At 60.1% G+C, this 25,087-nt stretch overlaps 1 protein-coding gene across 1 annotated transcript in view; it reads left to right on the top strand.

Moving 5' to 3' along the window:
* The window catches only part of PHF21B (PHD finger protein 21B), a 63,015-nt gene extending 38,133 nt beyond the window's left edge, over window positions 1-24,882 (top strand). Inside the window, exons 3-13 of the mRNA XM_090275314.1 lie at window positions 6,333-6,425; window positions 7,187-7,453; window positions 9,454-9,591; window positions 14,756-14,807; window positions 16,958-17,034; window positions 18,480-18,534; window positions 19,790-19,812; window positions 21,340-21,498; window positions 22,299-22,374; window positions 22,634-22,737; window positions 24,116-24,882. Of these exons, the coding sequence (XP_090131440.1) occupies window positions 6,333-6,425; window positions 7,187-7,453; window positions 9,454-9,591; window positions 14,756-14,807; window positions 16,958-17,034; window positions 18,480-18,534; window positions 19,790-19,812; window positions 21,340-21,498; window positions 22,299-22,374; window positions 22,634-22,737; window positions 24,116-24,334 (1,263 nt within the window). The 3' untranslated portion in view covers window positions 24,335-24,882. The remainder of the gene's footprint in view (window positions 1-6,332; window positions 6,426-7,186; window positions 7,454-9,453; window positions 9,592-14,755; window positions 14,808-16,957; window positions 17,035-18,479; window positions 18,535-19,789; window positions 19,813-21,339; window positions 21,499-22,298; window positions 22,375-22,633; window positions 22,738-24,115) is intronic.
* The last annotated feature ends 205 nt before the right edge of the window (window positions 24,883-25,087 follow it).

The following is a 25,087-nucleotide window of genomic DNA, read 5'->3' on the forward strand; positions in this document are numbered from 1 at the left end:
AAAATTATTTCCCTCGAGAGGCTTGAAGAGGCCAGTTCCGGAAGCGTGTTCTTGTTTTAAAGACCCAGCGTTAAAGTCCCCTGAGAGCCCCGCCCTGCCTCCTTTCATTCGTATCTTCACTCACAGTGTGTAAAAGGCACAGAAACGGACCCCACGGGACCCCGCCCACGTGACTCAGCGCCGTTTCGTCCCCTGTGCTCTGACCGTCCTGGAGAGATGAGCCCTGTGGAGGAGGTGGGCGGAGGTGGGTGTCCTCCCTGCGCCGCCCCCTCCGCAGGGCAGCCGCAGCTGTAACCCGGCTTTGCTCTGCGCCCCCAACCCCCACGGCCCGCGGCGCTCACTCTCCGCGCGTGGTGCTGGGCGGGTGTGGGTTTCACGGGGCCACATCTCCCTGCTCACAGGGCACAGGGGTGCTCGGTGTGTGGCTCTGGACATTTGCTGCCTCCACGGCGGCACGGACCTGGGCTGGAGGAGCAGAGACTCCCAGGGGACAGGGCAGCAGAGACGGGTGCACTTCCCTGGGCCGTCACACACCCCCTGCGTGCCCCTGACCGCCCTGTGTGGATGAGTGTGGGGTCGGTGGGGGCAGGAGTGGGGCGCCGAGCTGGTGGCCGGCCAGGCCCGGCAGGAGCCCGCCAGCAGGAGCAGGGTGGGCTGTCAGTCATTCCGGACAGTGGCGGAGGCGGCGGTCGGGTCTCACCTGTGACTAACGCGCCCGCCTCACGCGACAGCACAGGTGGGGCTTACGTTCCGTGATATTTTCCGGCATGGACTGAGGCTGGAGCGTGGCTGTAATCCTGGCCCCATGGCGGCGGGACTCCATCAGGATGAAGGACCCTGCGCAGCCGCCCAGCTCACGGCAGGATGGGGGCGCGGCCGCCTGCTCCTACAGTGTCCTGCGTGGTCCCAGGAGGCCACCTTCCTCACCCAGCCCGCTGCAGCCAGGAGCCTCATGGGGTCCGGGGAAGCAGGACCTCCCCCTCTGGTCAGCTCGGCAAACCCTTTACCAGGAGGTGGAGGTGCGAACGCCCCCCTCCCCCGCCGTCCTTGAAGCTGTGCCCAGCATGAGGACACCCCAGGGAGCGGTCCAGGCTGACGCTGCCCTGACCAGCCCCCGGTGTCCCCCGTGGACACGACGTCCCAGACGAGGTTAATCAGGTCACAGGGAATAAGGGACATGGCCCCGGTCGCCCTGCATAGCCCACATCCCTTCTCCGTCCCGAGCTCCAAGCTCCGAGCCCCGAACCCTCTCCTCTGGCTCAGTCTCAGCCCAGGACCCACCTTGCTTCACAGAGACGCATGTGGGCATCTGGGCAGGGGACTCACCTGGAATGAAGCCGGGGGTAGATCTGCAGGGACACTGGGGACTGAGCCCCCAGGCCCCCCCCCCCTGCCCCGAGATGCCTGGGGTTCCCAGGTGGCAGCTCAAGGCTTGGGGTCCAGCAGGAGCCCGCCTCTGCCATGCGCGGGCCTTGGGGCATTGAACCTGCTCCAGGGAACAAGATGGGGCGGCCACTCTGTGTCCCTGGGGGCCCCGCTCCCGCCCGGCAGGCATGGCGCTAAACCCGCCCATGGACAGTGTCCGAGATGTGGTGGGAGGTGTGACTACTGCTGTCGCCATGGAGGGCTTTCAGGGCTGGTCCTCGGGGTCAGGGTGGCCTGGGACCCGGCAGGCCAGGATGTATGGTGGGCCGCCCTGCCCGGCTGCGGAGGCGGGCCAGTTCTCAAGGCCGGGTTCTGTCTGCTTCTGACCACTCACCGCCCCCTCCCCCAAGGCTGGTTTACACCCCACGCAAGGGTCCCACTCGGGGGGCAGCTCCGTGAGGTCTGTGGGCACAGGAATGGGAACCAAGGCCAGGAGGGAGGTCAGGGAGTGGGTTTGTACGTCTGTGGAGAGTGGGCTTGGGGGGGTGGTTGCGGTGCTGGTCACAGCCTGCTGGCCTGTGAGGCAGTGGGGGACAGGGCTGTTGGGCGGAGCGGCTCTGGGGGGCCGTGTTTGCAGGTGCAAAGGAGGAGCCCCGTCCCCTGCCCCTTGCAGCTACCTGAGCATCTGCTGAGCACGGTCCCTGCCTGAGGACCTGGGTGGGGCGCCAGGACACACCCTCCGGCAGTCTGAGGTCTGGCCCCGTCTAGGTCTCCCGGGCCGCCCCGGGCTTCCGCCGATGCAGGGAAAACGTGAAGTTACCTTGTGGCCCCTTCTGTCCTGTTAAAGTGCCTGGAGCCGTCACTGTCACCACGAGGAGGTCACGGGTCTTGACAAAAGTGTGGCTGTAAACTGTCCGGGCTCCCGCGTGTCGGTAAATCCCGCCGCAGGGCAGGGGCCGTCCTGGCAGGAAGAGTGTCCCCGGCTTGCGAATGAAAGGTTTGCAAGGACGCGAGGGACGCACTTGGGCAGAGTCGGGGGCAGGAGCAGAAAGGACAGTGGGGGGAGGCGAGGGTGTTCTGGAGGGATCCCATTATTCTGAGTGGGAAGTGGGGTGACCGCTCAGCCGCCTCGTTTGTATAACAGATTCCTGTCAAAGACTTGGGGCTCTGACCCGGGGAATCGCCTGGTCTCCGTGCCCCTCCCGCTGCCCTGGCCCCGGGGCATCCGTGTCCCAGCAGCCGAGGGAACCCAGTGGGGCTGGAGTCCGGAGGTGTCGTCGCTCATGGACGCAGCAGGTGAAGGGGTCGGTATTTTCCACGGGGGTTGTTTCTTTATCGGCGACCGAGTGCTGAGAACGAGGTCAAAGCAGAGCTCCCGTTCCCAGTGTGGGGGGGTGTGTACAGGCGTTCTCCTGTGGGCTGTTCCCAGTGTGGGGTGTGTACAGGCGTTCTGTGGGCTGTTCCCAGTGTGGGGTGTGTACAGGTGTTCTGTGGGCTGTTCCCAGTGTGGGGGTGTGTACAGGCGTTCTGTGGGCCTGTTCCCAGTGTGGGGGGGTGTACAGGCGTTCTCCTGTGGGCTGTTCCCAGTGTGTGGGGGTGTACAGGTGTTCTGTGGGCTGTTCCCAGTGTGGGGGGGTGTACAGGCGTTCTCCTGTGGGCTGTTCCCAGTGTGGGGGGGTGTGTACAGGCGTTCTCCTGTGGGCTGTTCCCAGTGTGGGGGGGTGTACAGGCGTTCTGTGGGCTGTTCCCAGTGTGGGGTGTGTACAGGCGTTCTGTGGGCTGTTCCCAGTGTGGGGTGTGTGTGTACAGGCGTTCTCCTGTGGGCTGTTCCCAGTGTGGGGGGGTGTGTACAGGCGTTCTCCTGTGGGCTGTTCCCAGTGTGGGGTGTGTGTGTACAGGCGTTCTGTGGGCCTGTTCCCAGTGTGGGGGTGTGTGTACAGGCGTTCTCCTGTGGCCTGTTGTGGTCTCTGGGTGGGAACGCGCTTTCCTTTCTCTTGGGTAAAGCCTAGGAGTGGAATGGCTGGACCTTATGGTCAGTGGCCCTGGTGGGACAGTGACAAAACCCCACAGCCTGGGGGGCTTACACAAGAGACATTTCTCACAGTTGTGGAGGCGGAAGTCAAGGTCACAGAGCTGGCTCATCCGGTCCCTGGTGAGGACCCTCTTCCTCACCTGGAGATGGAAGCTGGCTTGGTCCTCTGAGGATGGATTTTGGGGAGACACAAACATGCTGAACTTTGTGGGAAGCTCATTGTACCGTGCTCCGTGCCCACGAGCAGGGAGTGCGCCGCACCCTCTCCGGCTCCCGGACTTGGCCGGCCTTCCCCGTCTGAGTAGGCGGTGGGAGTGTCTTTCTGAGGCTTCAGCTTACGTTTTCCTCGTACCTAGTGATGCCCACTGTTTCTCCGTAGGCTTATTTGCCGTCAGCATATCTTAGGGAAGTTTCTGCTTCAATCTTTTATTCATTTTTAAAGTGGGTTGTTTTCTGTTACTGCATTTTGAAAGTTCTTTTATGTATTCTAGATACAAGTCTTTTTTCCAGATAACTGATGTGCATGTATTTTTTCCCAGTCTGTGGCTTTTTAAAAAAGCTCCCTTAATGCTGTTTTTATAACTTCAGGAGTTTTTACACTTTTGAAGGCTGGTTTATGAATTTGTCCTTAAGTGGATTATGTTTTTGATGTTATACATGTGGTTGTTTACCTAACCCAAAGACCCCCCAATTTTTTCTATGTTCTCTCCTAAAAGTTTTGTGGCTGTAGGTGTTACATTTAGGTCTCTGACCCATTTTGGATTTTTTTCTTTCTTTCTTTGTTACTATGGTGCCAGGTACGGATTGAGGTCATTTTGCGTATGTTTTTACTATATGAGGACCCACTAGTTCCGATGCCATTTGTGAAACAGTTACCCTTTACCCACTAAATTAATTGCCTTTGCGGAAAACCAGTTGCTCAAATACGTGTGAGTCTATTTTTGGACCCTGTTTGGCCCCACGGATCTCTGTAATAACGTAATACCTCTGCCACACTGTCCTGATCACTGTAACTTTGTCGTTGGTCCTAAAGGCACGCAATTTAAGTCTTTCGCCTTGTTTGATGTTGTTTTGCTTTTTAAAATCATCTTGTCAAATTTTACCAAAAAAAAAACAAAAAGCCTGCTGAGATTTTGATTGAGGTTGTAATTGAATATGTAGCTCAATTCAGGGAGAACAGACATCTAGCTGTCCTGGGCCTTCTAATCCAGGACGACAGTATGTCTCTCTTTATGTAGATCTGTAAGATCTTCTCTCAGCAGCATTTGGAAGTTTTCAGTATATAGGTCTTAAACAGTTGTTGTCATATTTATCTCTAAGTATTCCTTCTTTCTTTTTTTTTTTCTTTTTTTAAAAAACATTTATTTTTAGAGAGAGGGGAAGGGAGGGAGAAAGGGGGAGAGAAACATCACTGTGTGGTTGCCTCTTGCATGCCCCCAACGGGGGACCTGGTGGGCAACCCAGGCCTGTGCCCTGACTGGGAATCAAACCAGTGACCCTTTGGTTCGCAGGCCAGCGCTCAGTCCACTGAGCCACACCATCCAGGGCCTAAGTATTCCTTATTTCTTAATGCTATTGCAAGTGGCACTTAAACATTTTTTAAATTTCTGAATGTTGGTGGCAAATATATAGAAATACAATCTTTTGTACATTAATCTTGTATCTTGCAACCTTGCTAATAAATTCATTTATTAGTTCCAAGAGCTTTTTTTGCAGACTCTGTAAGATTTTTTATGTAGACAATACTGCCATCTGCAAATGAAGGCAGTTTTATTTCTTCTTTCTAATCTGGAAGCCTTTTATTTCTTTTTCTTGCCGTACTGCATTGGCTGGACCTCTAGTCCCATGGTGAGTGAGTAGGAGTGGTGAGAGGGGACATCCCTGCCTCATTCCTGGTCTCAGGGGGAAGCCTTCAGTCCTTCGTCATTAAGTATGGTGCTAGCTCTTGGTTTTTACTGATGACTTTTATCAGGTTAAGGAATTTGCTTTCTAGTCCTAGTTTGCTGATGTTTTTGTCTTGAAAAGATGTTGAATTTTGGTCAGTGCTTTTCTGCGTCTATTGAGATAACTATATAGTACGCCCCCCCCCCCCAACGGATATTCAAATGGTAAAGCCGCCTTGCATTCCTCAGATAAATTCAGCTTGCTCATGTTGAATTACTGCCCCTTGGTCCACCGTGGGTAGTGGAGGCTTTAGGCAAGCAGGTGCCCTGGACACACCGGTCTGTGAGTGGGCCCGGGGTCCCCGGGAGGCTGTCACCTCCCGTCTCCCCACCCTAACTCCCCACCCACTGCTGGTGGGCATCAGCATCGGAGCAAGCCCTGGCCTGGGAGCTGGGATTCGAGGGTGGGTCAGCGTGTGCCCTGGTCACTTTCCACCTGAGGGGCACAGTGGGGATGTGTGTCAAGGGCCAAAAATACTCCTGCTCTTCTTAGTTCCTACCCTGGAAGCCCCTGTTTGCAGACTCTCCGAGGAAAATACTTTGTGACGTGGAAATGGCTTTATCCACGAAGATGTTCACGGAAGCCTTGTTTATGCGTTTGGGAGATGATGGGGTAAAACCCACGTTTCCAGGAGGAGGGGCTGACTGAGTGCCGAGTGACAGACTCAGCAGCCCTGGGAGTGACTTCTGAAGGTTATAGCAACATCGGAAAAGCCTTCGCTCCCTTGAGTGAAAGTAGGAAACCAGGCGACAGAATCCTGTGTATCGCTGTGTAAAGTTTTTACTTAAAGGAAGCTAAGGAGGGACAGTGGGTGATGCCATTCTTTGTCTTTCTCTGGCTTCCGAGATTGCTTGCGTGAATATCTCTCCCTTTTGTGACTGAGACCTCGTACTGAAGAGCGGAGAGAGCAGTCTGCTGTCCGCCCCCCGGCCCCGCGCGGGCACTTGCCCCCGCCCCACGTCCTGTCTTAGCAGCACCCCCTGTCTTCCAGGCTTTGGGATCCATCCCCGCAGTGCCTGTCACGGGTCCTCAGGTCAGCTCCTTGCAGAGGTTGGCCGGGCAAGGAGCGGCAGTGCTACCTCAGGTAAGCAGCCCGAGGGGGGCCCCGGGGGGGGTGTCTGTCTGACCGTCCCCATGGCATCTAACCCCAGCCCCCCAGCACTGAGGTTTTGGTGGGCGCTGGGCTGGGCAGGGGCCCCTTCCCTCGCCTGCCTTTTCCCGTCCTGCAGAAGTGTCCGGACCAGACCCAGTTTTTCCTAGTGAGGAATTGGGAAGTCATCTTGGTGGGTAATGACCAGGATTTTTTTTAACGGAATAAACTAGGCTGGGCTAGAATAGGACAGACAATATGGACACATCATAGCATTGTTTCTTGAATAACTCATTTCTGGGCTGGGTCATGAAGTAATGATGATTTTAAACTATGGGGTCATGGTCAAAGTGTATGAGAAACTCTGAACGGAGTGACTTGTTTGAGGAGGGAGGACAGAGGCAAGACCACGTGCTCCGCACTTAGGACACGTCCCCTGCCTGGGCTGCGCCCCCTCTCCTGCAAAGGGGCTGGTACAGGGGCCTCCCGGGAGCCATGAGACCCAGGCCCTCCTCTCACACGCCCTCACCTCCGCCGCAGGCGTCTGAGCCAGGTCGGCGGGGCCGTGCTCTGTCCTGCCCGCGTCCAGGCCCCGCTCAGGGCTGCCCGGTCACTGCCTGTCCTCACCCGCCTGTGTGTCTGTGTGACCATGCAGCCATCCCTCCCCCCAGGTTAGGCCAAAGACCCTGATTCCAGACAGCCTCCCTGTCACCCCAGGCCGGGACCGGCCGCCTAAGCAGCCCCCAACATTCCAGAAGGCCACCGTGGTCAGCATCAAGAACCCCAGCCCAGCCCTCCCCACCGCCAACAACACCGTGAGCCATGTGCCAACGCCTGGCAGCCAGCCCCAGGCCCTCGCCGAGCCTGCCGCCGTCACCTCTTCTCTGAGCGGCGCCGGGGTGGCCTACGCCATCATCGCCGCCCCCAGCAATGCCGCTGCCCTCGCCCCCAGCAATGCCGCTGTGTCTGTGGTCAGCGACAGCCTCAAAGTCCAGCCCCTCCTCATCAGCACCGACAGCAAGGTGAGGGGGTGCCCACCCACGCGGGCAGCTGTCTGAGAGGGGCCCGGGGGCCGAACGGATGAGCGGGCACGAGTGAGCGAGTCATCAGTGGGCGGGCCCGGCAGGAAGGCGTGGGTGCGGGAGGGAGTGGCCTGGGACAGAGGGAACCCGTCCGACAAGACTGGCTGGTCAGCGAGTGGATCCCTCCATTCCTCAGGATGATTAATGAATGATAAGACGTGGGGCGGAAGGGGTGACTGGCAGGAGCTCCGTGCTGAGGATGGCTCTCCGCTGGTGGCGTGAGGTGGCCAACGACACTTTGGTACCCCAGGTGTCCAAATGGAGAAATCTAAGATTTCCTGCCCAGATTTAAAATTAAAGTCAAGACTGCCCCCCTGTTCCCCTCCTTGCTTCTCCCCGCTGTGCTCTTGGGGCCTTCAGGGCTGCGTACGAGGTGCTGTTCCCTCTCTCTGGCCTCTTTTTCCTGTTCCCAGTTTAGGGTCTGCAAGGGTGCTCCCTCTTGTGGCTCCCTCTTGTTTATGGCCAGTGTTCCTTCCACTCCCCGGCCTGGATGTCACATTGCACATGTCCCTGCATACAGGGCGCCTCTGCATGCTTTGGGGCCCTCGCCCCCACGGACCCCGCCCTGCGTGTTCTAAAGGCCTAGAGTGACTAACGCGCGCCAGCCGGACGGCAGCTGGCAGGGAGGAGGTGGGCGCCCTGGGCAGCGCGCGGGCCAGAGCGGGTGCTTGGCGGGTGTCCGCGCGATGAGGGTGCCCGTTTCCCTGCAGCCTCGCCAGCGTCCGCTGTTGGCATTTTAAACACTTTGTGCTCATTTAATCAGTGCAGACAGATACCTGCTCCTGGAAGCTGAATTATCTGGTGGTTATTAAGCTCGAATGTTTTCCCTGTACTTTTCAGGGATTCTGACTCCTTCTGTATGACTCGTTTGAGGATATTCTTTGCTCTTTTTTTCTCCTGGGGATCTTAATGCTTTTCTCCCTGTGAATATAAAAAGGGGCATTATTTTCCATCCAGAGAATTCCGGGGTGTTACAACTGGGATACAAAGAACAGGAGCGCTCCCTTAAGCCAGCAGAAGACCGGGATGCATCTTCCCTTCGTGCACAGGAGATAGGCACCGCGTGTTCCGGGGGTGGGGGTGGGGGATGCAAGTTCAAGTGACTCCTGACTCAGGCGCCCCTGGCTGGCTAGGGGTTCCTTTCCTGGGACGCGTGAAAGATGATGATTCTTCCCCGATTCCCTGTCCAAAACAAGCACCTAAAACAGCTGGGCCACAGAGGGAAGCGGTCCCGGCCTGGGCAGGGGCTGGGCCGTGGAAGTCTGTTTCCAACTGTTCAGCCTCTGATCTTTGGTCAAACCCAGTGACGACCCTGAGACCCGACGATGGCTGGCTGAGCGGGGCTGCTCTGGGTGACTCTGTGTGGGTCTGGGGCCCACCCTCCTTCTCCATACCCCTACCCACCCCGGGGCCCAGTGGGGCTCCTCAGAGTGAGAAAAACCCTGTTGTTCCTCCCTGCACCCCCACCCCCAGCCAAGTGTGAGCACCTGGGGCCACGGGGCAAGGAGGGGGGAGGGGGATGGCCAGGGGGTGCTAAGTGTCCCGGCCTCTCTGCTCCCCCCCGCCTCAGTTTACCTGCACTTGAGCTGAGGATAAAGAAACCAACCTCTGTCCCTGATGCCTGGAGGGTGGAGTAGGAAGCTAAGGGTAGAGGCAGAGGGACCTCCCCAGGTCCCCACAGCGGGAAAGCAGTAGCACAGGACTGGACCTGGGCCCTCCCGCTCCCAAACCCAGGCCCATCTCTCGGGCAGACCGGCCATAATGGGAGGGCCGTCGGAGGCACATGCGCTCGCCATGGGCAGGAGAGTCAGAGCGGACACCGCGTCCTCCTGCTTCCTCTGGAGCCACCACCTGGCCTCAGCCAGGCTGTGTGAACCCTGCCAGCTCCCCGCCATCCCTCCCCGCCCCTGCCGCCCCTCACCTCCCGCCGCACCTTCCAGGTCATCATCATCCAGCCTCAGGTGCAGACACAGCCAGAGAGCACAGCGGGGTCACGGCCGCCCGCGGAGGACCTGTCTCAGGGAGCTCAGGCCACCAGAAAGAAGGAAGACCCGCCCCCGAGCCAGGAGAACCCCGAGGTAGGTGGCTGTGGTCTGGGGACTGTGTGCAGGGGTGGGGACAGGCCTCACGTGAGGTCAGCCGACAAGACCAGGGCATGGCCACCCTCAGCAGCGGGCGCTCGGAGTGGGCACTCTCCCGGCAAGCCCTGGTCCCAGCCGATCTGCCGCATGGGATGGCCACTGAGTGGCCAGGCTGCCTGGTGTGCATCGCAGTGCTGCTGGTGTCTCGAGGCGCCTGTCCTGTCTGTGAAGTGGGAGAGGGACATGTCCCCTCCCGGGCGCCTGCCAAGCCCCTGAGCAGTGCCTGGGGCACTGTGGGCGCCACCCACCACCCTCGAGCCTGTCCTCAGGGCAGGGGACAGTGCTACTCTCGGAAGCCCGCGGCCCTGCAGCCACCCTGGCTCTGCTCTTTGCCCACGACCAGTCACGGGCGCCCGAGGCAGCTCCTGCCCCGGGCTGGGGTCCTCCCTATCTCTTTACACTGCAGCTAGAAGGATCTTGCTTAAATTCAGAAATAACCAACTCACCCCCTTCCTGGAACTCGCCAGAGCACATCCCACCAGGATGACTCTTGGGGGTCCCCGTGTGCGCAAACCCACAGTAACAGCAGATAAAATGTAGGCGGAGACCAAGGTGTGTCCGTGCATTGTTGTGTCCAGAGCACCAGCGGGGGCGGCACCAGTGCCCCCGCCCCAGGCTCAGAATCGGTCAGGGGGGCGGGGGTGGGGTGGGGCAGCAGGTCCCCAAAGCCCCTTGGACAAGAGAGGAGCGGACCCAGCTTCTCTGTGTCCGGGAGCCCGTCTGAGCCTGGCCATAGCTGCACGGGGGTGGGGGGCGCAGGCCACGGCAACTGCGCACTTGTGGGGGGAGACGAAGCGGAGCGAGACAGCAGGGAAAATAAAATACACAGCAAAAAGGGAGTTGTGCCTAGAACGGGTCTGTAACGGAATTCTAAGCCACGTGCAGAGATTTAGTGCCGGGAGTGACTGCCGGTAAAAGTCAGCGCTTGAAACCTGAATTTATTCAGGATGAAGCTGATTTGGGGGAATACTCTCCTGGCAACTTTTAGATAAGATGTTTAGGGTACTCAGAGATGTTTAGGAAAGGAAAGAATATCCACGAGGAATAATGAAGTGAAAAGTCATGAAAATAAAACAAGAACAGATGAACATAAAAATTACTTGAAAATCTGCTAATGAAAAACACAGTGATTAGTGGAAATAGAAAATGTTCCCAGACAGGACGAACGAGACCGTGTGTGCTTTGGAATCGGTGTCCCGGGTATGGCACGGAGACGCCAAGGCCAAAAGTACATTTACAGATACATAAGAGCGGGTGGGAAACAGGAGGGTGGAGAGGCCTCAGCTCCCATCTCATGGGAGAGGGTGGAGGGAAAGGGAAGAAGCAGTAACTGAAGAACGGAGCTGAAAGTGTGCTGGGATTGAGGAGCATTGGTGTGAGTTCTGAGACCAGAGTTGTCCCCATCTATCAGGCGGATGAGTAAGAATCAAACTGGAGGGCGAGACATCTCTGCCCAAAGACCAAAGGAGGGATTGTGAAGACAGGGCGGAGCCACAGGTCAGTGCGAAGGCACGACAGGAGCGCTGTGGGGTCCCCAGCCCCCGGAGATGGCAGAGTGATGGCCACAAACTTCTCAGAGAAGGAACTGCCAGCTCAGAGCTTCATGCCCAGTGAAGTCATTTTTCAAGAGCCCAGGCAAAGCAGAGACGTTTCCGACACAGGAAGACTAAGGCTTTTACCCCCCTCACACTGTCCATTAAAAGAGCTGTGCGTGAGCGAGAAGACGGGGCGGTGGGGGGACAGGGGTGGGGGCGGGCGTGAGGAGCCACAGCGCACCGCCATCTCCGTAGGTGACAGCGGACTTAAGGCAGGACAGCAAAAGAGACCCAGTTTTGTTTTTCAAAACAGGTGGGAGGGAAGTTCCGGGCGACAGTCACCCGTTGGTTGGCGATGTTTGGGAGGGGGTGAGCGCACGCCAAGGTTCCCGTTCCTCTGGGGAAGAAGAAATATTACATAACCTTAGACTCCGTTAGAAAAATGTGTCGCTAAGAACGTGGGCTTCCAGCATCGAGGCCGACCGCTAAAGTCATAAAATGCCACCTGTAACTTCCAGCTCCGCGGAGGAGAAGGAGGTGAGATAAGACTTATTTTTTTCCAAGAAGACGGGAAAAGAAGTGAAAAGAAAGGACGGCAAACTGCAAGCACAGACGAGTCACCACGGAGGAGGAAACTGCACAGCCGAGGACAAGGCCTCAGGGCAGAGGCGGCTGTCAGCCAGAGCCCTGGGGACAGTGAGCGCGAGCTGGAACCATTCAGGGAAAAGTCACAGGGAGGTCAGTGCGCAGTGACGGCAGAGGGCGCCGCAGAGCCTGTGGGCAGCAAAGGAGGCCGAAGCGAGGCAAGTTTGCAGGACAGAACAGGATGAGTGTTTGAATATTAGAAAGTGGTTCCTGCGTAGGACAAGCGGAGGAGGTACAACCGGTGGGTAATTGGAGGCTGGGAAGGACCCCGGGACGGCAGAGCAGAGTAAATCCACTCAGGCTCCCCCCCATGTGAATTAGGCTCTAATATGGGAGGCAGCTGGCCCCTCAGGTGGCCTGCCTGTTACCTGTCCTCAGGTGGCCGGTAAGCTGTCTCCTGAGTGGGGAGCTGGGAGGCAGGAGCATAGGCCTCTTGGTCCATCCCAGTCTTCCCAGGTCAGGCCAGGGACGTGGGTGCCGGTCCCGGGATTCCCGGGGGCCCTGCACTGTCCGATCGGCCACGGGGCCCAGAGGCGCTGCTGAGCCCGGCGGCCCCGCCCTGCAGCCCGGACGGGCATCGGCTGGCAGAAGCTGCCGGGCCGCAGGACGCCACTGCGGCAGCCCGGCAGCCCCTCCGTCATTTCGTCAGTCTGGCGTCCCCCCGGGCCCACGTCCTACAGGAGTTAGATGTAGGGGCCCGTGTTCCTTGGCGTGGTGATGCTTCAGTGGGTTTTAACTGAATTCAAGAGAAGTTTACTGAAATCAGAGAAGACTTTAATTTGTGTATTGAGTGACCACACTGAGTCGCAGGGGAAGCGATCGGCCCACCCAGAGACACAACCCAGGAACTTGCTGACTTTCAGTGGAAGCGGAAGGGTCCTCTAGGCACCCAGGCGAAAGCGATCAGGGGACTTGGGAGGGGCAGCGATCAGACTGGCTTCTGAATTTTCCACGCAGCACTGAACATGAGAACACAGCCCAGCAGCGATGGCAGATCCTAAGGACAAAGAGCCAAGGACTTGCTACCCAGCCAGGCCGGCCTTCAAGGGAAAGGCCACGGAGAAGTTTTAAATCTGCCAAGAACTCAGGGGATGGACTCCCAGGGGCCGTTGAAGAGACCCTACTACGGGCTCGGCCCCAGCCGACCACGAGCCTGCTGGGGCCACTGTGGCGCCAGTACTGAGGCAGGCACCCCGTAATCAACTGCAGGGCAAAACCGAGACGGCACAAGGACATCAGGGGCGTTTCAGCGTTACCTGCTCCAGTAACGCGTCAGAGAAGGAAAACTCTGACTCCAAAAAACCTCCGCTGCCTTGCGGCATACCTCTTCAGGGGAAAGGCTAAGGGAGTAAACCCCGACAGAAAATCCGGAGCCGGAGTCCCTAAGGCGGTTTGACGTTGTAGTCAACACCGGCAACTCCTGCGGCGCACCTGAAGCCAAGCTATATTGACTCCGTCTTTCCCTTGGACTCTTCAGCTGCGAAGAGAGGGGGGGTCTGCTGCATGGGCAACAGCAGACCCTCCATATCACCCTGCCCAGGCTCTGTAGCTTCAGCTTCACTGGAGAGGACACTCCAGCGTCATCGCAAGATGTCGATTCAACACGGGAGGAGACAGATACCGTGTCACTCCCGAGTCGGACTGCACAGCCATTCTCGGCGGTGCAGATAGACTCTTAAGAAGCTACACCATCGTCTCTCGAGACGGACGGCTGCCGACGACGAGGAACGCGTCAGAGACTCGGCTGAGTGAGGCGGAGAGAGAGGAGGGCTGGGGAGGGAGGCTAAGCCCTCAGGGGTCTCAGGTGTCCTCATTGGAACTTTAAATCAGTCAAAGAATATCACTTACAGGCGACAAGTTGAGGAGAAGTATTTTTAACAGCATAGAGGTAAAAGTTAGAAAGGAGGATGAGTAGTCACTGTTTCAAATGGTGGAAAACCCAGGAGAGTCGAGGACAGACGTGCGCAGACAGTAAGAGCGTTTGGCGTGGTGGCAGGTGTGATGTCAACGTACAGACGTCCCACGGCCTGGCCCCGCGGTGGAAGCTTTACAGACGACCCCTCTCGCCCGACAGCAGCAAGAAGGATCGGTGCCTGGGAACCATCACAACAAAAATGCGCAGCGCCCGCTTTGAAGACCAAAAGAAGAAAATCTGAGGCTCACCAGGGTTTGGGTGGGGAAGATTAATATTTAAAGTTGCCATCGTGCCCTGAGTTAATTTGTCATTTTAACGTCGTCCCAGTAAATGCGCTCAGTCGTTCTGTCCTTCTCAGATAATTCCCAAAGGATCGCGTATCCGCCTGCAGGGTGTGAGCCACAGGTACTGAAATAAGACGCAGCGAACCTGCTTTGTGACCTCGGGCTCTCCAGCCAAGATTCAAAAGCCAACACGCCCTAGGAACACGGGCATGTGTTTAAAAGCGTACGTGGCCCCAGCTCTGTGGGGCGGGGGCCGTGCGCGGTGACTTCCTCTCAGAGGACAGACTGGAACAGAGGGCAGTCAAGGTCACCATCACAGAGATCGGTCACGTGGACCGCATGGCTCTGAGAGGGTGTGATGAGAGGGCACTTCCCCTGTGTCCTCCCCAAACCCACAACCCCACTGTCACCCCGAGAAAAACACCTGGCAAACCCCAGTGAAGGGAGGGGGTCCTACAGCATTCCCGCCCAGCCCCCCCCCCCACTGCCGAGGTCGTTAACCAAGGAGCGTCCAAGGGGCCCTCACCGCCCGGAGGAGCTAAGGAGCCGCGCTGGCTCCATGTGGGACCTTGGATGGGGTCCTGGGCCAGAACAAGGCCATCAGATTAAAACTAGGGGAGCAGAGTAGATGAGCAGGCGGCATAGGTAAGTGGTCAGCTGATGCTTGTTGAATGAATGAACGAGGAAGGCCGACCTCACGCCCCTCTGTTTCCTTCCCTCAGAAAACCGCCTTCATGGTAGCGCTGGGCCTGGTCACCACAGAGCACTTGGAAGGTGAGGTCCCCGCAGCGTGGCTGGGCTGGGGCTGGCCCGCACGGTGGGTAGGGCAGGCGGGCTGCTGGCGTCGGAGAGAAGCAGCGGGTCCCCGGATCCCCCGGGTCAGATGGATGCTCCTGGGAGGCCTACCGGGTGCCCGGCGGGGGTGGCCACCCCCAGTCTCACAGAGCCTCCCCGCTCTCCCTGGCTCCATGACTGCACAGCCCCGTGTGGCACTTCCTTGTCTCAGTGGAGGGGCCCTGGGGGTGCCCTGCCCCCCAGTGGGAGGCAGCACAGGGAAGGGATAAGGGGCAGACGCTGGAGCCAGCCCCCAGCTCCCCGTGTTGGAGCTGCTCATGCCTGGGTAGGTGACTTGGCTTCTCCATCTCCAAAGTGGGATAATAACCAGACCGTCCTCTGGGGGTGTGGCAGACCACCCAGAGGCCTGCCCACCCCCCACTCGCCCCAGCTGATGGCTGGCTCAGTCGAAACCAGACCCTTCCTTTACGGGAGCGGCAGGCGTGCATGCCCCCATCCATGCTGTGTGCGTTCCTGGGAGGAGCCCTCACCGATCAGCTGTGGACATTGTGGAATCACCTTAGGGCCTGGAAGGCAGGGGAAGCGACCCTCTGGCTGCCCTTGTGGGGACACTGAAGCCGGAGAAGTTGGCCCGGGGCCCAGGGTCCGCAGCCAGTCCGTTCAGGCACCGGCTGGAGGGCAGGTCTCCTGACTCCCAGCCCGGAGTGTTTGCCACGACGCCAGTCTTGCTGGCTAAAGACATTTTACAAGATGAGAGCGCCGCCCTGTAAGCCTGGATTCGGGAAGGAGGAGCGATTTGCTTTTCTTTCTTAAAATCAAGGCAGGGAAGGGAACGAGCTGAGTGCCGGCGCCCAGGGTATTACAGTCTTTAAACTGAGGTCAAGGTCTCTGGTGCGGCCGGGGAGCCACCGAGGCCCAGGGTGGGAAAGGACCTGGCGAGGCCACGTGCCCGTCGGGGGCCCGTCTGCCCGCCACAGCCAAGCCCGGCAGGCAGGGGAGGTGGGCCCAGGCCCGTGGCGGCCTCCCACTGGTCGCGGCTGGGCGTAGTCGTGGGCAGGAAAGGACAAAGACAGCTCAGCCTCCCTGACCTCCGTGACCTGTCCGGGTGGGAGGTCCCATCAGGGTGGCCCCTGCAGTGCCGCATCGGGGGGCCCTCTCTGGTCTTTCCACCTGGGGGTCTGAACGCTCCTGGTTGACCTTGAACGTAAGGAGGCCGCTGCACCAGGCAGCCTTGGAGAGCTGGTTATGCTCCGACTGCGGAGCGTGGGTCTGGCCCCGGGTCGGTCAGAAGTGCCGTGTGCAGGCCCTGCTCGCGCGGCTTAGAGCTGGGCGACCTTGGTCAAGCCCCGTCCCCACTGTGCACCTCCGCGACTGGGCAGGGTCGTGGGGACTGAAACCCAAGCGCTTTGCTCATGTAGTTGGGATTGTTGTTACGATTTCTATGAAGAGCTCTCCTTTGAAAAACTACATCTCCACCCACGATTCTGTAGTTATTTCTACAGAAGGCTGAGGGGCCGCAGGGCGTGCGTGAAGAATGTGGAGAAGGTTCAAAAGGGAAATTCAGGGCCAAGAGACAGAGGCTAGAAAATAATGTCAACGCAGCTGCATGCAGGAGGCCCCCTGGCCGTCAACGCTGCGGGGAGCGTGGGGCCGGGAGGAAGCTCACGTTGGTCCTTGTCACTGCAGGTGGCACGCACCCCCCAGTCCTCTCGGAGGCTCCCTGCCTGGGGCTGCAGGGGGCAGGTCTGCTCCTGGTCCCCAGGAGCCCCGAGCCTCGCTCTGCGGCTCAGCCAGGCCAGCATCTGCCTGACCAAGGGACGCCTGCTGTCCCGAGGGTCCCCAGAGAGGCAGCCCCAGGCTAGACGCCAGCACCCAGGGGACCCTGAGCTGAGAGTGGGTCCTTGGACTCCGGGTACCCGTCACCTTCCTGCTGACACGTCCTCCAGCCTGAGCCCAGCAGGCCTGTCCTGCCTCGGAGGCAGCGGCCCCTGGAGACCCCAGCCTGCCCTGGGCCACCGTGGGGCATCGATGCTGTGCAGACAGGCTGTGGGGCGGGGGGGATGGTGGTGGCTAGGGCCTGGGGCGGACGCGTGCGGGGTTCCCGGGTAACCGCTGCGTGTGCCTTTCAGAGATCCAGAGCAAACGCCAGGAGCGGAAACGGAGAAGCACAGCCAACCCCGCCTACAGTGGCCTCCTGGAGACAGAGGTGCGGCTGCGCGGGGCGGGGGCGCTCCCAGGGCCGGCCTCCCTCACCCGCCCTCCCCGGGGCGAGAGCCGGGCCGACAGTCAGCCGTGGGCTCTTCAGCCCTGAGCTCAGTCGGCTGGGAGGCCGAGGCCGGAGGCCAGGGGCCAGAGGCCGCTGCGTTCCTCACGTGCGGCCCCGGGTGCGGCGGGGCTGCGGGCGCATTGGCTTCTGGCTGGTTCAGCAGTGATCAGGCGTGTCTCCCGGTCACAGGCGGTGCGGAGCGACACCTGGAATTGTCCCCTAGACTAGAGGCAAAGTTTTAGGGCCCCAAAGTCCAAAGCGGGGGACAGCCCTCTGAAGCGGAGTGATGTTCCCAGAGGCCAGTGACTGGTCCATTCCAGCTGAGCTGTCGTTGCCAGCGGCCAGCGAGGCTCTGCGGGGCCCAGGGGCAGCGTCCGAAACCCAGAAACGGCCGCACGCAGCTCCCTGGGCGTCGGTCAGTCCGCGCAGTTCGTCCCCAGTCCCGACTTGTGAATGGGAACTCAGCTGGGAGGGCGGGCAGGCCTGTCCCTGAGACAGGGTGCCCTGTGTGCTGTGTCCCATTTGTAAGAATGTCACCGAGTTCTTTCTCACCCACTGCCTGGAGCGGCGAGTTCTCCGTCTGATGAGGTCCCTGGTCCCTTTGCTGTGGTCATCGACGGAACTGTCTCTCTGCTCCGGTCTCTGGAGCCCGGCCCAGGCCAGAGGTGACCTGACGACCCAGTAAGGGGCCAGCGCAAAGCCCCGGGACCGTGAGCCTGGGGCATGCACGGAGCCTCAGGAGCAGCCCTTCCCTGGGCTCCTCCCGCGGCCCTGACCGCAGCCTGGCCGGATCCAGAGAGACAGGTCTCAAGCCAAGCACATGGCGCTAGAACAGTCCTTCTGAACGGTCACAGCCAAAGCCACCAGGGTGGCCTGTGAGTGGTAGAGCCATCCTTCTGGAATGTACCAGAAACTTCCGTCTACCCATGACGTTTGGGCTCAAGGACCACACTCTGTCTGGCCCCAGGGCTCCTGGGCCACGTGCCAAAAGTGGGGCTGGCGGCGCTGGCTTGTAGCCCCCTCACCTCCCCGCCGGACCCCAGAGGCAGCTGGGAAGGAAGGTGCAGGAGGCAGACAGATGGGGCCAGACGCCAGCTCTGTTGCTGGTTTGCCCCAGTGGGGGGTCTTCACAGGTCCCTGCTGAGTGGGATCCGCGTCCCCACAGGACCCTCTGGGGCAGAGCCTTTGCGACTTGCCCCTGCCAGCCCACCCCTCCCGTGCCCTGTGTCCCTGGTGTCTGTCCCTGATTCTGCCTCCGGCTGTGGGTGCCTGCTGGAGCCCAGAGCCGGGCGGGGAGCCTGTCCTGGGGGCGTCCCAGGCAGGGGTCGTAGCCTGAGGAGGCCCCATATGACCGGAGGTTTGGTTTCGTTTTCTGTCCCCTGCAGAGGAAGCGGCTGGCGTCCAACTATCTCAACAGCCCCCTGTTCCTGCCGGCACGAGGTGAGCCACGCTGCAGGGCGGCTCGGGTGGGGGTGGGGGACCTGGTGGCCCTCAGTGCCCAGCCCGGGCTCCCAGCCTGCCTTGCCCACGGCAGCGGCACAGTCGGGGAGGAGGGCAGGGGAGGGCGCCCGTCTGACAGGTGCCCGTGTGGGGGGAGCCCTCAGCCCCCCACCCCCAGCACCTGTGCTTCCTGGCCCCTGTCCCCCCGCCCCCCCCGCCCCCGCAGCTGGCCCGGCTGGGCTCTCAGCACACGCTCCCACGCCTCCGGCGCCTGCCCTGGGCCGGGAGGGAGTCCTGGGTCCTCGGCCCAGCCCTGCCTCTGACTCACCGGGCGGCCGGAGCTGTGCAGCCTGGGGCGGACCTTCCCTCCTGGGCCTTGGGAGCCTCCCGTGTAACAAGACTGGGCACCCAGTGCCGGCATGCTGGGGCCTGGCCCAAGGCCCTCACCCCGGGGAGCGTGGGCCTTGCTCTTCTCTGCCAACCTGGCCCCGTCGCAGGACTGCCAGGTCCAGGAAACCAACATCCACAAATACGACATCCACGAGTACAACCAAGAGGTTGCCTTTTATTTTCAATTAGGAAAAAAACAAGTAGTTTATTTTCTTTTTAACTTTAATCCTTACTGTGTGTTTTTCCACTACCGTTTGGTTCCCTGGCCCCCCTCCCCCCAACAAGCAGCCCTGGGGCAGGGAGTGGCTGTCCTCTTCTTGGGACTCTGGAAGTTAACATGTCACGTCACCTCCTGGGCCCTGGTTTACGGGGGTCCAAAATGAGCCCCTGACGGCACACGCCTCTCGGGGCTGGGACGGGCAGCGGGGCCGGAACGGGACACTTGGTAAGCTGCACGGTGCTGGGCGCACACGAAGCTCATCTCCCGCTGGGTGGCGGCAGTTGCAGACTGGTCTGGTCAGTGAAATGCGTGGTCTGGCATCACTTACCAGAATGAGAGGGTTATGGCCAAACAGTGTGGAAAGTGAGTCCCTTATTTTCACTGGAGCAATGGTCCCCTCCACTGGACAACTCCCTGCTGCCATATTCCCCCGATGAGCCTGGTCCGTGGTGGGTCCTGGCCATGACTAGGCCAGGGACCCTTACTTCCATCACGCCCTGGGTGAGAAGCGGCTGTCACTGGGGCCCGGGGTGCTCCCATCACGCCCTGGGTGAGAACTAGTCACACTGGCCTCGTGAACTCCAGTCCTGATCGTGCTGCCCGAACACCCACTAACACGTTCTGTGCCCTTCTTCCCTGTGCTAGCCACTGAGGACCCCTGCTGGAAGGTATGTGTCCTCTCTTCATACCTGGGGGGTGGGGCAGGCTTTCCACAGTCCAGGTAGGGACCCTCCTGGCCAGGGTGAGGGCCCCAGTGTCCTGCTGTCCTGGAGTGGGGCAGAGGGCCTTTGGGCTCCCGTCTCGGTGCCGAGAGCGTTGCCCTGTCTCGGTCCCTGTCCGGCATGCCCAGCTGTTGGACGTTGCTGCGGGGGGCAGCCCACAGGTGCAAGCTGCAGCCCTCCCTGCCTGGTGCTGAGGACGCAGGGACCCCAGGAGCCGTGATGTCCTGGGTGCCGGCTGGGCTCTAGCAGGCACGGTATGGCCTCACTGTGTGATCCTAGGCAGAGCTGCCCCTCTCTGGTCCTCACTGTGCACCCCTCGAGGGGTTAGACACTGTGGTCCCCCGGGTCTGCCCCATACACCCACATTTCTGTGATCCTCTGAGCCCCAACCCCTTGTCCCTGTGCACGTCCCTGCTTCCCAGACATTGACCGGTCATGACCTCATTGGAGGGCATGGCCAGGAATTTATTCAGTGGTTTTCTTCACCAAGTTTCAGATCTGATTCTAAGTTTTCCACTCCCTACCTGCCCGTAATGGTCAAGCTGCTGAGAACCAATAGGTGACGGGTATGAGCTCTGGTGGGGGCCTGGAGCGTTTGCCCGCGGCCACCCTGTGCCCAGCCCGGGCAGGCGTGGGACGGGAGGTGCCTGGGCGGTCCCACCCGTGCAGGGCCCGAAGCGCTGGCGACCTGGGTTTCCAGGCAGGACACGCAGTGGCTGGCCCTGGCTCTGCCTCCAGCTCCCTGCGGGACCTCGGGCAAGGGGCTCGCCCCTCCTGTGCCCTTAAGCAGGAACCAGAGGGGAGGACAGGGTCTCCGAGGCCTCTGTCAGGCAGCCCTGGAGCCTTCGGTCATGGCGGCATGAGTCCTCCCAGATGAGAGCCCTCTGGTCCCTTCCAAATCTGAAGGTGGGAGACGCAGGCACGTGGCTGGAGAGCAGATGGAATGTGCAGGGAGAAGCGTTTCTGTCCGGTGGCGGGAGAGGGTGCAGGCTGCAGGTCCCAGGAGGCCCCTCACTCAGCGTAGCCGAGGCTTGAAAGGTAGTGAGCTCCCTGTCCCGGGCGGTGTGTAAGTTGAGACTGAACCACCCAGTGATGATGACTGCAGATGATCACTGAGGAAAGGGAAAGCCACCCTCCCCTGGGTTCCCACCCAGATGGTACTTTGCCTGCCTTACTTATCCTGTTGAGTCCTCCCAACAACCATGGGGCAGCGCACGCCACAGCGTGGAGACAGAGGAGCGCCGTGACCCACCAGGAGGATGGGGGTACTCTTAAGAGGCCACAGAGTAGGACCCCCTGCCCAGCGCAAACACTCGGGGACACTAGCACATGCGCCCTGGGTGCCCTACAATCCCGCTGCTCCTCCTGGTCAGGTTCGGGCTCCCCCCTCTCTCCCAGAGTTGCTGAAAGTCATGGCTGCGTCCCACGCCGGTAGGGAGACCCCACTCACCTCCCACCCGCCCTGTCTTTCAGAACAAGGGCACCCACGATGAGCACTGTGCTGCCTGCAAGCGTGGCACCAACCTGCAGCCCTGTGGCACCTGCCCGGGGGCCTACCACCTCAGCTGCCTGGACCCACCCCTCAAGACAGCACCCAAGGGTGTGTGGGTGTGCCCCAAGTGCCAGCAGAAGGTACGGGCTTCTGTGTGGCAGGGGCCAGGGGGTCCCTGCGGAGGCAGAGACGGTATGGGGAGGGGGCGAGGGGGCTGTTTGTAGAACGGGCTTTCTCAGCTGCGTGATGCGCTGTGGGGACCGTCCATTGCAGGCCCCCCGTGCTTTATAGCTGCTCTGTAGTTTGACCATCGGCTAAGCAAATCTGTGCAGAATAAAAACCTGGGAGAAATACTTCTAAGTGTTCATCTTGTCTGTGGCTGGGTGGTGAGAGGGGCGTTGATTGCTTTTTTAAAAGTATAGCTTTTCCACAGAGCATCCTACTTGTAAAAGCATAGGGGAGGGCTCTTTATTTCAGAAAACACTAACTCGGGTGAGTTCCATCATCTCGGGCTTGGAGGGGTGAGGGGCTGTCCCCTGTGGGGGCTGCCAGCCCCTGCATTGTGACAGCCTGGGGGCCGCGGCTCTTTGAGGGGGTGCAGAGGGGGAGCAAGGTTGTTCCCCAGTTCTGCGTGATGGTGGGCCATCACTGGCTGCTCTCAGGTCCTGGGACGGGAGATGGGGTCAGTGGTCATTTATTTACTTATGCATTCGTGAGGCATTCGGGTCTGCTTGTGGTGGGCACTGTGTGAGGCCCCAGTGATAGGCGTGTCCTGCCCACACCAAGCAGCTTCTGTGAGCCAGATGCCCTGGGCAGGCGCGGCCCCAGCCCCTAGTCACAGCTGAGGAACCTGCAGATCGGGAGCTCCAGCCTCTCCCGGGGTGCACGCGTGTGCAAACACACACACAGCCTGCTTGCTCCTTTCCCCTCTGCCCTCCAGGCCTTAAAGAAAGATGAGGGTGTGCCCTGGACCGGGATGCTGGCCATCGTGCACTCCTACGTCACCCACAAGACAGGTAGGACATGGGTGAGGGCACCTACCCTCCCCTGCAAGCCCACCTGCAGGCGCCGGACCCACTCCGGGCCCGTCAGAGTAGGTTCTGGGCCAGAGCTGTGGAGAGAGGACCGCCGGCCGGTCCTGCGTGCAGGGCACCTACTGCGGGAGGGTGGCGTTCTGGTCCCCATACGTCCAGCACGGGCCACTGGCGCCTGCAGGGGGTGCGGCCGGTAGGCACAGACCTGGGCTCCTCACTGCTGGCCTGGCCCTCTTTCTAGTCAAAGAAGAGGAGAAGCAGAAGCTGCTGCAGAGGGGCAGTGAGCTGCAGAGCGAGCGCCGGCAGCTGGAGGAGCGGGACCGGCGCCTGGCCTCGGCAGTGAAGGTGCGTCGGGGCGGGGCGGGGTGGGGGCGGGGCTGCCCCAGGCCCACGGGCTGCGGGCCCAAAGCGGCAGCGTCTGGTTCCTGCGGCGCCAGGAGCAGACAGACTGGCCAGCGTCACTCAGCCCGTCAGAAGGTGGAGGACGGAGCTCTGTGGCTCGTTCGGCAAACAGTTATCAAGCCGTTGAGCTCCTCCTCCTCCACTCTGACCTCAGGAAGGCCCTGGCCGCCTCTGACCCCGTCTCCTCTGTCAGGTGACCGCAATGATTTCTCCTCTGTAGGGTGGTGATGGCGATGATGGTGGTGATGGTGGTGATGATGGTGGTGGTTATGGTGGTGATGGTGGTGGTGGTGGTGGTGGTGGTGGTGGTGGCGGTGGTGGTGGTGGCGGCGATGGTGGTGGTGGTGGTGATGGTGGTGGTGGTGGTGGTGGTGGTGATGGTGGTGATGGTGGTGGTGATGGTGGTGGTGGTGGTGATGGTGGTGGTGATGGTGGTGATGGTGGTGGTGGTGGTGGTGGTGGTGGTGGTGATGGTGGTGGTGGTGGTGGTGATGGTGGTGATGGTGATGATGGTGGTGGTGGTGGTGATGGTGGTGGTGGTGGTGGCGGCGATGATGGAGGTGATGATGGTGGTCATGGTGATGGTGGTGGTGGTGATGATGATGGTGATGCTGATCGTGGTGGTGGTGGTGATGATGGTGGTGATGGTGGTGACGGTCGTGGCGATGATGGAGGTGATGGTGATGGTGGTCATGGTGATGCTGATGGTGGTGGTGGTGGTGATTGTGGTGATAGTGATGATGGTAACAGCACTGCCATGCCCTGGTAAAACTCTTTAAATCTGGAGGCTCTCTGTTTATTCCTATCTTAGGGTTTTGGACAGCCTCAGGGATTTTAAGCTGTTGGCCTAAACAACAGATAACTTGAACTCCATGTGTCAGTCCTTGGCTCTTTAAATAAAGGCTAGAAATAGACGGGAACACAGCCTGCAAGAGGAAGAGCAGAAAACAGGCTGGCGATCCAAAAAGGTCTGTGCAGCTCCGCAGCCGAGTCAGACCTGGCTCCGAGCTTTGTCCAGGACGAGGAGAAACGGATGTGGCCAGCTAGGTAGCGTCGCAGCCGTGAGCAGAGAGTTCCCACGCGCCTGCGCGAGCACACTATCACTAGCCCCAAATTCAAAACAAACTTCTCCTGTGTGTCTAGCTGCTGAGTAATCCCATTTTGCCCTGCTGCCTGGTTTCTGTGAGGCCCTCTGCCTAGTTTCTTTCAGGCCTCTGCCATGGGCGGGAGGGGCTTTCGGAGAGGCTGAGGGATGGCTGCCCAGGATGCGTGCACAGTTGAATTCTGAGACCCTTCTCTCTGGCCTCCTTTCCCCTGACAGACATGCCTGGAGCTGAAGACGAGCCTGCTGGCCCGGCAGAGGGGCACCCAGTCGTCCTTGGACCGACTGCGGACCCTCCTGAGACTGATACAGGGAGAGCAGATGCTCCAGGTCACCATGACGACCACCAGCCCTGCCCCGCTGCTGGCCGGGCCCTGGACCAAGCCCTCAGCAGCAGCCATGCACTCTGCCCTCCAGCACCCTCAGGGGCACAACTGACCCCAAGGGACCCATCGTCATACCCGTGGAAAATCACTGGGACCCTGCTCACAAGATCTGAGGGTTCTGTCAGCCTTAATTCACCAACGCTATGAATTTCAGACAAAAATTAAGTAAAACGGACAGAGACAGGAAAGAAGGGAGGTGGAGTGGCGTGAGAGTCCCAATTCTGGAGCTGGGATGGGTGGAGGTGGGGTCCTGCCCCCTTCAGGTTCAGGCAGGACACCCGGAAGCCAGGCGGCGCGCACCATCAGCTCTGGCTTCTAGCATGGCCGTCCCCACGCCCCGCGCCCAGGGCCGGCGCCCGTGTCCTGCGGGGAGGGAGCCGGGGAGGCGCACGTAGCTGAGTAGTACAGGTAGTTGGACGCAGTGCGTAGCACATCTAGGTAGGACTCCAGGCCCCTCCCCCGCGGGGCCCACGCCTGGGCCGGGGCACGCGGGGGCCTTTCCAGAAGCCCAGGCCGCCTGTCAGTATTATTAGCGTTAAAAATGGCAGCTGTTGACTTGAAACTGTGCGGCCTGTGTTCCGAGGGGACGCTGCCGTGTTCCCTGCCACTGCCACCGTCCCCAAAGCCCCAGGGCGCCCTCGCCAGCGCCGCCTTCCTCTTGCCGATGCTTCGGACTCATTTTGCTATCGATGTGTTTTTCTCACGGAGTTTTGGGCAAGTCGGAGCCGCAGCCGTGCAGGGCGCTGGGCAGGCTTCCTCTTCTGGGTTGAATCACTCAACTTGCAACTGAAGCTTTTTATTCTCT

This window comes from Furipterus horrens, unplaced genomic scaffold, assembly GCF_987537825.1.
Source record: "Furipterus horrens unplaced genomic scaffold, mFurHor1.1.pri manual_scaffold_4, whole genome shotgun sequence".
Lineage (NCBI taxonomy): Eukaryota > Metazoa > Chordata > Mammalia > Chiroptera > Furipteridae > Furipterus > Furipterus horrens.